Source organism: Colias philodice, chromosome 18, assembly GCF_061535455.1.
Source record: "Colias philodice isolate Cphi_HAF_F1 chromosome 18, ilColPhil1 Martin Lab GWU primary, whole genome shotgun sequence".
Taxonomy (NCBI): Eukaryota; Metazoa; Arthropoda; class Insecta; order Lepidoptera; family Pieridae; genus Colias; species Colias philodice.
Window position 1 is genome coordinate 5183391 of NC_143103.1, and position 12118 is coordinate 5195508.

The 12118-nt window shown below is 34.2% G+C and overlaps 1 protein-coding gene across 4 annotated transcripts; it reads right to left on the reverse strand.

The window, feature by feature from the left end:
* Positions 1-24: 24 nt before the first annotated feature.
* On the reverse strand, positions 25-11749 carry flfl (serine/threonine-protein phosphatase 4 regulatory subunit 3 flfl). Of its 4 annotated transcripts, none has more exons than XM_089706916.1 (10): positions 11688-11749; positions 10880-11294; positions 9220-10155; positions 8694-8886; positions 7954-8096; positions 7150-7325; positions 6506-6696; positions 5092-5274; positions 4197-4303; positions 25-163 (listed from the first exon to the last, which is right to left on the reverse strand). In XM_089706916.1, the coding sequence occupies exons 2-10, from the start codon at positions 11174-11176 to the stop codon at positions 44-46; spliced, it is 2346 nt and encodes a 781-aa protein (XP_089563042.1). In that variant the 5' UTR covers positions 11177-11294; positions 11688-11749; the 3' UTR covers positions 25-43. The 4 variants fall into 4 exon arrangements, with proteins under 4 accessions (XP_089563042.1, XP_089563039.1, XP_089563041.1 ...); XM_089706913.1 differs by having other exon boundaries at positions 28-163; positions 4170-4303; XM_089706915.1 differs by having other exon boundaries at positions 28-163; positions 4170-4303; positions 11619-11704.
* Positions 11750-12118: the final 369 nt, after the last annotated feature.

A 12118-nucleotide genomic window follows, 5' to 3' on the forward strand; every position in this document is an offset into this window, starting at 1 on the left:
CGCTGTTGCCGGGCGGGTATTACGCGAGGTTGCCGGGCGGGCACTACGCGAGCCGCGGCCGCTTAGCGTCGCGCTCCTCGCCGGGCGCGCTCGGCCCGCTGCTGCTGCCGCTGCCGCCGCTCTCCTCCTCCTCGTCCGAGTCGCCGTCGTAGTCCACCAGACCCTGCAAGTTATATGTAGTGCATTACGTATGGGAAACATTGTAAAAGGCGGAAAAAGCGGTTTACGTTAAATTGCACACACACATGAAACGAAATGGATGATATTTTTTTTATGTAAGTACAGTGGATTTCATTAATAACGACCTCGGTTGTAACGACCTTTCGGTTATAGCGACGTCGAACTTACGTCCCTAGAATTTGAAGCATACTTTCGTATAAATCCATTCGGCAATAGCGACTCCGGATATAACGCCTAATTCGGGTATAACGACTTGTTTTTATGAACTATTTGGGACAGATTCCTAGAAATTCATTGCGGATATTGAGACGGAGTCGGCAAAGGCGCAAAGACTCATTCATCAACTTTAACTATTTAACTAAGCTTGTATTATGTAGGAATGTAAACAAAGGATAAGAATCTTTTGTTTACATTCGCAGATGGTCAAGTGATTTGTTTCTGTGTAGGATTACTTAGCACGTGCATGAAGTTAAAATTATGAATCAGTTACGTATCAATTTCATTGCATTATGTGCTATTACAACGCTCAAAAAGTACTGTTTATTTGGAGAAGCCAGTAATAATTTAGATGTAGAGGGAATTATGAAAATGGAATATACCTTACAGCGTGCACAAAAGTCTAAACTTAAGCAGTGCACTATAACTCGTTTTTTTAATAAAAGCCTTGTATAATATAAATAAGTGATAAATAAATAACTACGTATGTATACATAATGTAGGGTAAAAGCCGGATAGTTGCGCCAGTGGGATACTTGCCGCAGTTTCGAATACACTATGTTACGGACATTAGTGGCAATAACGCTTTACTATAGTTGTAAGTACCCCTCCTGCAGACCTCAGTGCCACGTCAATCGTTAGTGTAGACCCACGCGTTTCATCCGTGCTAGCGAAATTGTTCCGTGGTGAAACTTCTATAGGCGTTGAAACTATATTGGTAAGTCATTTGTATTGAATATTTTTGTTACTAATTGTGATTTCAATATAGTTTATGTTTCTTTGCGTGTATTAGGCTTTAAATTATACTGTTAATTACATTTTATTGCTAAATATTGTTGATTTATTTCGCAAATAAAAAGGGCAAGTATCCGTATCAATAAGGATAGTCGCCTTAGAAACTTGTGCGGATAGTTGCTCTCGGAGCAACTATCCGCAACTATAAATTCTTTCACTAGCAAATATTAATATTATTGCGTTTTTATTGGTAATAAGGCATCTCCGTGCCGGTACAATATTCATTTCGCTAATTTTTTATTTAACTTCCAGGAAAATACTCCTCCTTACTAATACTCCTTGGTTTTGAAAATGAAAAAATACTAGTGACTCATATATTTTTTCTTGGGTCTGGGTGTTATTATCTATATATGTATCTATTAAATATTATATTTATCGTCGCCTAGTACCCACGACACAAGCCTTAATTGAGCTTACTGTGGGACTAGGTCGATTTGTGTAATAATGTCCTATAATATTTATTTATTATTTATTTATTTATTTATTTATTTATATTAAAGCTCGGAGACGCAGGATTTCCTCCTGAAAGAAATACAATTCATCAACTAGCTTACCAGTTTGCCGAAAATTTAACAATGAAACAAAAACGGCTGGGCCACAATGGTTAAAAAGCTTTTTGGAAAGAAATCCCGAAATAGTTTTCAGGCAAGCTGAGGGTTTATCAAGGGCGAGGGGTCTCAACAGAGAAGACATTGCAAAAATTTTTGATCTAGGTACTTATTACTGTCTTAACTGAGAATGAATTGCTGGGTAAACCGGATAGAATATTTAATATGGATGAAACTGTATTGCATGCGATGTGGAAAGATGAAATCCCTCGCTTCTGATGAATAACGCCAAAGTTGATTGCCATATTCTTCTTCTATCTTTAAGATAAATATTTTTAGAATTGTTAGATCTGGAATATGGCTCCGAGTAGTGACCCTAATACTTTAAGTAATTAACTAATAACTATTATTTTATATGTGTATGTTTATCATTTAGTAGGTATATATTATTAATTAATATGTATGTTTATAAAATATTGTTTAGTTTTTAAAATAAGATTTTGATGCCTCCCTTTATACAGCAAACACTTGTCCTTTGCCTGAGGGGTCGCCTGGTAGAGATCACTCTGAAGTGATAAGGCCGCCCCGTTACACATATTAAAGCTGTAACTTTGTGATTTATTATTTACTTTTATATTTTATAAAATAATGTGTGTAATGAAGTGTCAAATAAATAAATATCAATAATTTTACTAATATGTGATTATAACTAATTTAGAGACTATTTTTGTTATATTGTTATAGTTTTATAGCAAAAAAATGTATAATGTTGATTAGTTCTTAATTAAACAGCAAAACAAATAATAAAGACTGATAAAGTGAATTGATATCAATTTGTTTTTATTTAAAAAAATATTGTGAGGCGTCTATCCCCTCACGAGGCAAGTATCCTCTGAAGTATTATTTACGATAGGCAACTATCCGCTACGTTAGGCAACTATCCTTCATTTGAGAGGTCAAATAAAATAGGATTTACTGAAAACCTTTAATAACTATGTTTAATAAAATAGGCTAATATGATGGTTCAAAGACCTATGTTTTGATATACATGTTGCATTATTCTTATTAAGTACATAATTTTTCATAATATAGCTTTTTTGAAAAGTGGCGCAACTATCCGGCTTTTACCCTACGTGATTTTTTATTATTTCGGATATAGAGACCTCCGGATATAGCGACAACATTCAAGTGGTCCCTCCGTCGTCGTTATAACCGAAATCCACTGTACATTGTACACTGCTCATGTTGTGGTATCGTGATAAACTATGCTTCATTGGTTTTAATACATAAAAGTAATAAAAATAACTCTGAATGAGAACATTAAAACAATGTATATTATTCCAAATTACACATTTTTATAAAATATTCTATAGCTTTTCTACAGATCTAAGATTCAAAATGTTCGAAATAGTGGTTTATGACAATGTTGGAAACTAATTATTTGTAAATAATTCATATATTATGTATATGTCTTTCAGTAGTGTATAAAAATTTTAAATGATTTAGGAGCTTATTTGAGAATGTATATATTGTATAATTAATACATTTCTTATCATAGATTCATATAGAACATAATATACCAAATTAAAAATCATAAAGGCATGATATTAATTAGCAGCAACAATTTGAATTATGTAAGTAAGTGAATATTGTATGAAAAGCTTCATCGTAAGCAAAACCACATTGATCGCTTTATATCTTAAACCATGCATTTATATACACAAATGACAGGCGGATAAAATACAAGCTAGAGGAGCCTGAACTGATTTTAATTCAATAATAAAACACCCAGAATGAGTGTAAAATGCGAAAAAGCTTACACATTCATTGCTTATAATATACATTAAAAGCGACATTTTCAACACAAAGGACTCTTTGGAAAAATTACATAATATGTTCCCCGACGTTCGAAATAATTAAAAAAATGAAGATAATCGTTCCCGAAGCGTTATATAGTAAATAGGCAACCCAGTGGAATCTGCCGTAGTACGTGCACGCGTTCCCGAAGCGTTGCAAAGTAAATAGGTATCTATAAAACCCGACCAAACGGTATCTGTCATAGCGCCTGTCGGTGTTCCCGAAGCGTTGTAAATTAAATAGATAACTAGACATCTATTAAACCGCTCAACGTTATCTGAAGCATGGTAATGAAGCAGGTATCTATTAAATCCTGGTCGCGGAAGAATTCTAACCAATACCCGCGGCCCCATCATTAAAGCGGCTCGACGGGGTCGACGGGGACGGAAACACAGTGGGGTCGGTAAGAATCCGACATAACCCACGGCTCCTTCCCCGGGGGCCGTGGGTATCTTTGGAAGATTTCCCCACTATAAAAAAAAAGGTATCTATTAAACCCGACCCAACAGAATCTGCTATGGCGCTTGCCCTTGTTCCCGAAGCGTTGCAAAGGGTGGTAGGGATCTAAATTACCTTATTGAGTAATCTGGGCGTGGATACCTGAACGTCGGCGTGCGCCGGCTTGGCGGCCGCCGTCGTCAGCAGCACGCGGCTCGGCCCGTTCACGCTCTCCGCGCTCGTGCACACCTTCTTCTCCACTATTTTACCTATAAGGAAACATATTATAATAATTAAAAAAAAAATAAGCTACAGTTAATTAATGGTGTATATGTTGGTTTTATTAAGCCCTGTACCCTTTGTAGAAGGCCCGTGTCCCTGCAGTGGGAAATGGGCTGATGATGACGAATGGGGTATTTTCTATCTGTAATAATTTTAATTGAGAAATTTTACTAAAGGCCGTACCGATCGCGTCTAGTGCGTGATGCGCGTGCGTAGCTGGCGGGTCTAATGGTGCCTCATCCTCGAGCTCGTCTTCGTCATTGAACCACATCTTCTCATCGTCCGGGTCATGTACCAGGATCACATAAGCTAGTTACAAATAAACCCGTACCGATCGCGTCTAGCGCGTGATGCGCGTGCGTAGCTGGCGCATCTAAAGGTGCCTCATCCTCGAGCTCGTCCTCGTCGTTGAACCACATCTTCTCATCGTCCGGTCCATGTACCAGGATCACATAAGCTAGTTACAAATAAACCCGTACCGATCGCATCTAACGCGTGATGCGCGTGCGTAGCTGGCGCGTCTAATGGTGCCTCATCCTCGAGCTCGTCCTCGTCATTGAACCACATCTTCTCATCGTCCGGGTCATGTACCAGGATCACATAAGCTAGTTACAAATAAACCCGTACCAATCGCGTCTAGCGCGTGATGCGCGTGCGTAGCTAGCGCGTCTAATGGTGCTTCATCCTCAAGCTCGTCCTCGTCGTTGAACCACATCTTCTCATCGTCCGGTTCATGTACCAGGATCACATAAGCTAGTTACAAATAAACCCGTACCAATCGCGTCTAGCGCGTGATGCGCGTGCGTAGCTGGCGCATCTAATGGTGCCTCATCCTCGAGCTCGTCCTCGTCATTGAACCACATCTCCTCCTCGTCGTCCGGCTGCCGCGCCTCGCGTCGGTATCTCGTACGTAATAGAGATGGTACCACCGCTTCCGCTACCGCCACGCTGCCGCTCACTGGAATTTGTGGGGTTTAGTTATTATTATGTATTTATGTGTACTAAATTCTTATTATAAGAAGAACATGGCTACTAAATTCTGTAGACCCTTGTTAAACCCTTGTAGGGTTTATAGAAATGTAAGTGTCATTATTCAATTACTAGGAAACACTTTTGACACTTAAAAACATAAATTATAATTTTGATTTGTTACTGCACAGTTACTACAATATTTCTACATAGCCCTATGGAAAGTGTTCAGAAATAACAATAACTTTGAATAAAATTAAATAATACACAAATTATAACATTTTTTGACACTCTTTGAATCTGTTAAAATTCTTATTCAAAATTATAATAAATAAACGATACTATTTATTCATATTATAGACACTAATATAGGCATTAAAATAAAAGTATTTTAATTTAATTATTTTTAAATTTTATATGAACAAAACAATCTGTAAGCAAATATTAAAATATTCAAAAATATACAAATACATACAAAACTACAATTTAAATTATTTATAGAATCAGGTATGATAATAACTTTCAAAACTGTATTGGTCCACTTACATTATGCACCTATAAAAAACGTGTTTATGGCCTTCAATATAAATACAATCATTTATTTGGGTCAAAGCTTTCAACTCAGTTATAACTGGTTAACAAATCAATGAACAAGTTGAACCAAAGTGCAATCTTTATAGGTTTTTGTTAATTATATTATTTGCTAGTAATTAGGGCATTTTACGACTTCTTGCTTTGTGTAAACACGTAATTGACTACTTACCTCTTGGTAAATATTAATGTCATGTTTATTTAGTCGTTGTAGAATTTATTTTTCCTTACATGTAAAAATTCTCTGCATGACCGAAATAATGTTGTTTACAAGTTTATTAACCGTGTTTTTAACGTGATAACGTTTTTAAAATCGTTTTAGTCGGGTGACATGTTCAGAAACTTGTGTCACACCAAAACCTCACGAGCGCGACCGCAGGTATAACGAGAGAGAGACGGACCGATCTCCCGTCTCATCTCGAGCGCTGCCACCAATGAGACGTTATCACGTAAACATCTCGATCGTAAACCTACTTTACAAACAACCAATTTTTTTTATAAATAATCTTCAGCGTACCATCTACTTCAATAATGCTATGGTTACAGGTATTTTAAACTATATTTCGTGTTTTTTGTTGTTGTTACTATCACAATAGAAAAATGCAATTTCTCTACTATATCTCACTAACCTCTATCTCTCTCCTTGAGTTTATCTTGATGTTGATCGTATCGCGATTTTAACGTTTTAAACGTTTGCACATATTCAACATCCTCTAAGATCTTCCCATAGTTTTCTACGACGTGCGAACATAGTGATTTGATGTCTTCCAGTTTGATAAATTCAAATAATTCTAATATAGCCGAGTCTAATAAATTATATCTGTAAAAACAAAACAGAAAATACATTTTTATAAAGAAAAAATTAGTTTTAAATCATTTAGAAAAGAAAATTACTTAATGAACTTAACCAGCCAATGATTCCTTCAATTAATCTATTTAAAGAATTTATGATTAAATTCAGTAATAATCAATCTCATATATTTATCAACAACTGGGTAGGATACTAAATAGACATAATTGTCCTATCATTTTTGAATGAAATCCTGTTTGCTTATGAGCCAAAATGATTTTTTGTCTAGATCAAATATTATTTCAACTAATTCACTAGTCAAGTATTATCAATAAATATTAATTTGTTATCTAGCTAGTCTATTTTAAGTGGCAGTTTGTTTGCCAGATAATACACAAGGTCTAAGTTAATTGATCAATACTATAACTTATTTTTCTTTCAGTATGAAGTAATAATTATGAATTAAGTTTTATATTATATTACCTTCCATTATTCCTAAGGAACGCATCTATCACTGGTGCAAAGAGGTTGCCCTTAATTATGTAACGGTTGTAGTATTCATCTTTGAGTGCAATGATTTTCCTCATGAACCTTAGTGCACCCAGGACGAGGAAAGTGTGCGTGGATCTCATGAGCACTAAAATGCGCCGTAGGAGATCCTGGAAACAATATAAATATAAATTTTACAAAGAGAAGTATTCTTACCGGAATAGCAAAATATATCCATAATTCTATGAAAACTTATGGTTATTTTATAAATATTTATCTTTATTTATTTATTTAACATTAACTACTGACAAAAAAGCAAGAAATATGTTTTCACAGAAAAATTTAGTACGACAATGTAACTCACTCACTTGTATGGAACAAAACAATATCAGATTTTTCTTATTATTTCAATACATAATATATTTCATGTGTTAAATGTTATGTTACATGGTACTGGATAACTAAGTTAAGTACATAGAATAACTAAGTGGATTAAAACTTATTCATTACATCTTTTTAATGTCATACATTTACAGATAAGTAAATCTATATATTATATAAAACTCAAAGGTGACTGATATAGTGATCTATCAACGCACAGTCCAAACCACTGGACGTATCGGGCTGAAATTTGGCATGCAGGTAGATGTTAGGACGTAGGCATCCGCTAAGAAAGGATTTCCCGAAATTCTTGCGGGAACGGGGAAAAACGGGGATGCACGTACAAAGTCGTGGGCGGAAGCTAGTAGTTAATAACTTATGCATCATGCCTGAAGGAAACTCGACTGCTGAACATACCTTATTTAATATACATGTCTTGATATGGTATGTGTGATGTTCGACGCAGAAAGCCAGGAGTTCTAAAACTAAGCCCAGTAGTTGCACAGTGTGGTAGTCTTCTTTGAGAGGCTTCTCCCCCGTTGTGTTATCTAATAATGGAGCTGTAATGTCAAATTTTCTGTTTCAATGACTTTTTTCTGTTTATAAAAGTGATAGTTTATTATGAATTTGAATTATTTGAGATTACTAGGACAAAATGTGCTGCATCATTCCTACTTGCATTAACACTTGACAGCACATAAACAAGATATTATAATATATTATTAAAATGTATATATTTTTCAGATAAACTAGTAAGTAGTAACATTTTTTTAATGCATTGCAATGTATTGTATAAGTATGGCTATGGGGATTACTTATCAATTAAACAGTAAAAAAATTGAAATGCTTTCATATCTGTTTCCTACAAATATTTTAGTTTCACTATAACTAAAGAGTTGTAAATACTTATTTACACTTTTGTTTCAATTGTAAAACTTAATAAATATTCATTAACGATTCAAAGCAAACTATCAATGACTCAACTAATTTATAAACACTTATTTATGTATTTTTATTCCTTATTTATTTCATATATTCGAAATTGAAGTATCATTATTGTATATTATAAAATATAAATAAACACACTATTTACTATACTGAAAAGTTAAGTCATTATTATAAAGACAAGACTTATAATTCCTAAAAAATATACATACCTATTAATGTCTGTATACTATGTTTGTAAAAAAAATTAAGGAAGTCGGCTTTTTCACTCTTATTGACTGACGCAAGCATACTCTCTGGGTCCAGGAGGATGCGTAATACACCCATTAGTTGCACAGCTCCGCCCAATTCAGGGTCTCGATCCCTTAGCATTTGTTCTATCACAATATTTAAAAGCATCTGCTCCTAGAATAATTAAGGATAAATTAAGTATCTTAAAGTATGTAAGAGTAAATTATCTCAATATCTGTGATAACTCAATTACTCAATGATTAAATAAGGTCAGGAAACAAAACAAAATTACACCACCAAAATAAAAACAATTTGTTACATTAAAGAACCTATCAATTAATAATAAGAATCAAAACTATGAGTTGGACGATGTTTTGGTCCAATAAAAATCATGTGTATATTGAAATTTGAATCCAATGTAAGAAACAAAAAATAGCAGTTTGCATTTAAGAAATTTCAAGTATACATAAAATTTTAAGTTATTGATTGACAAAAAGCATAGTTTACCTCTTCAGTATTACTTGCTTGCTGTAAAGTATAATCCCTTACAACTGATGGTGAGAACTCAACTATATAAGTCAGTATGTCTATAGATGCAGTCTTGGTCTTCTGATCATCTATACTTAGTGTTATTTCTAGGGCTGGCAAGATCCCCAATGAAACTAATGTTTTATAAAAGGCATCTTTGTCTTGTGGTTGCAGATTTTGTGAAAAATTACAAAACTCCTTTAAAAATAGAACTAAATCTCGTCTCTTGGGGTCAGGGGTCTTATCATCCATTAGTAACTTAAATAAATCTGTAAGAAACTTGTCATCCTCTTCTATTAGTTTCACTATCTCTACTTTATTGAAAAATATAAAACTGGACAATGTGCTTAGCAGATTATCTTCAAAAACTGTAGGTGTCGGTAATACAATATCTTGTATGTACTGTACTCTGTATGTTTGATGAATTTTGGCGAGTAGTTCCTTATTTTTTATAGGAATGGCTTCTCGGAATTTTGCTAGCTCTCTTAAATATTCTCTATGTTTCTTGGGCTGGGGTAAACTAGGATCATATTCTAGACAGCCCACTACATCAAATATAGTATCATCAGCAAACATTGTGTCAAACAGTGTGTTTTTATTGAGAAGGAAAATGCTTTTAAATATCTCATACAAATGATGCAATCCTTCAATGTTCTCAATATCTTCACACATATGAAATAGATTGAGGAGTTTTTTGATATAGTGTTGAGTTTCTAATGCAGCTGCCAATTTGTCTTTCCTTGCAGGTGACACCAGACAACTGTTGACCAACTCACTTATGTCTTCCAAACGACCCATTTCGCATGCTGGCAGCTCTACTGGCTGTACATTATCAGACATTTCATCAAACCTTTCATCTTCCGATTCTTCTACTATGTCCTGAGTAATTTCAACAGAAGGATCTTTTCCTTGAACCTATAAGAATAAAGTTGATGTTTTAAATCAGTTGAGTTTTGAAATTATTATTATTAATACAGTCAAAATCTGTTATAACGACATCGAAGGGACTACTCATATTGAGTCGTAAAAACCGATAGTTGTAACAACCGGATTTGAATTTTCTCCCTTTCTTTCCAAACGATACACTATATTCTTTTGCCAGGTAGCTTTGAAATAATACGCGATTTTTTTTCGATATTGATTTGTTTTCTTTTTTGCGACATGTTACAATTTTCACAGTTAACTCAACAATAAGTAACAAAGTAACAAACTGACTTAAGAGATATGACGAAGCGGGCCTTCAGGCTAGGTACTGCATGCATGTGCTTTGTTTCTAAGAATTACAAAAGACCCTAAACTTTGATTACTTTTACGATAATAGCCATTGACTATTATACCGTGCCAGATGTGGATACAGTTACCTATTCAAATTGTTTACAATACAGCTGAGCCAGTTGTTCTACAGATATAATACTCCGAAAATATTAACCAAATGTGGTCGCTTAATGCGGTATGTCGTAGTAAACAATGTCGTAAAAACCAATGTTTTCGATAAGGCGGTCATATAACACTCAGCCAGGACCTTTGATTTTGGTCAATTTAACCGGTATGTTGTTCTAAACGATGTCGCCATAAACGGTTTTGACTGTATATACAAATCCTAAAAGTAATGATGGAAATTTCCAAACATCATGCTTACCTGACAAATTTTTTCCCATATTTCATCGCAGCCCGCTTTCTCTTGAAAACTTAAAGCTAAATCAAAATTATCCCCTTCTGACCATACTATTAAAGTATCTTGCTGCTTTTGATAGGCTGTATCAGGTTGTATTTTGCTTTCTAACAATAATGTTCCATCAGATTCTGCTCTCACCAATAAGGAAGTGCCTTTCAACCTTTCTACATAACAAGATGAAACATGGCCAGTTCCCCTATCATCCCACTGCCGGTCAGCATTCAGAGCGTAGAGCTTCACTCTTCGTCTAGTGTCAGTCATTATATTCAACGCAACTACAAATATGTACTCAAATTATGAATCACGTATTCTGGCGCTATTCATATGCACCGTATTCTTATATTATTTAACTCCCATTGGTAAGAAAACATATAGACTTCTGCAACAAAAATACTTTTATATTGTACACATAACCACTAAATATTCATATAGAAAAATATATATACATAATTACTCTAATTACATTCGTCTCTCGATTCTTCACAAAAACACAACATTGTATAACAATATATCTACGCATACGTTTAGACAGTTACGTTTACTGATAAGTAGAAATGTAAATATCAATTGAACTCATTAAATTTTCGTACAATGGAATCGCGAAATTATCGGAAATTACAAACAAAACAATACAATCCGTAGGACTTTCACTACACTTTTATAAACCACTATAAAATTAAAACTTTATCATGAACTGCATTACCATACTTAATTAACGCGAAAAACAAGAATTTACCGGAATACACATTACAGAATCGTCAAATTGACGTACCTTCAAAATATTAAAACATCAGATATCGCCATATTGGATTCACAACAACGCTTCGAAATTTGGGGTTCTCAAATTAAATTTAAATATGGCGGCGAATTCAAACCGCAAGTAGTCTTAACTCTAATTAAAATTCATATTTTGATATTTAAGAATCAATGAGTGTAATTATTGTTGAGTATACTTAGTAGACATTTAATTTTGTAAAAATATATTGAGTAAAAAGACGACTCAAAACAAGAACTGTGTTTATACATGGTTTATACAGTGATTATGTAAAAAAAGGGTTGTAAATATAAAATGGTATCCCTATTTTATGGTAACCAATCAATAGAACTATCAGCTGTGGGATAGCCAATAGTCTTTTAAGATGAATTTTGACAGCTTACTTTCAAATTACCATATCCAAAATAGATTATTTTTCTTTTTATTTG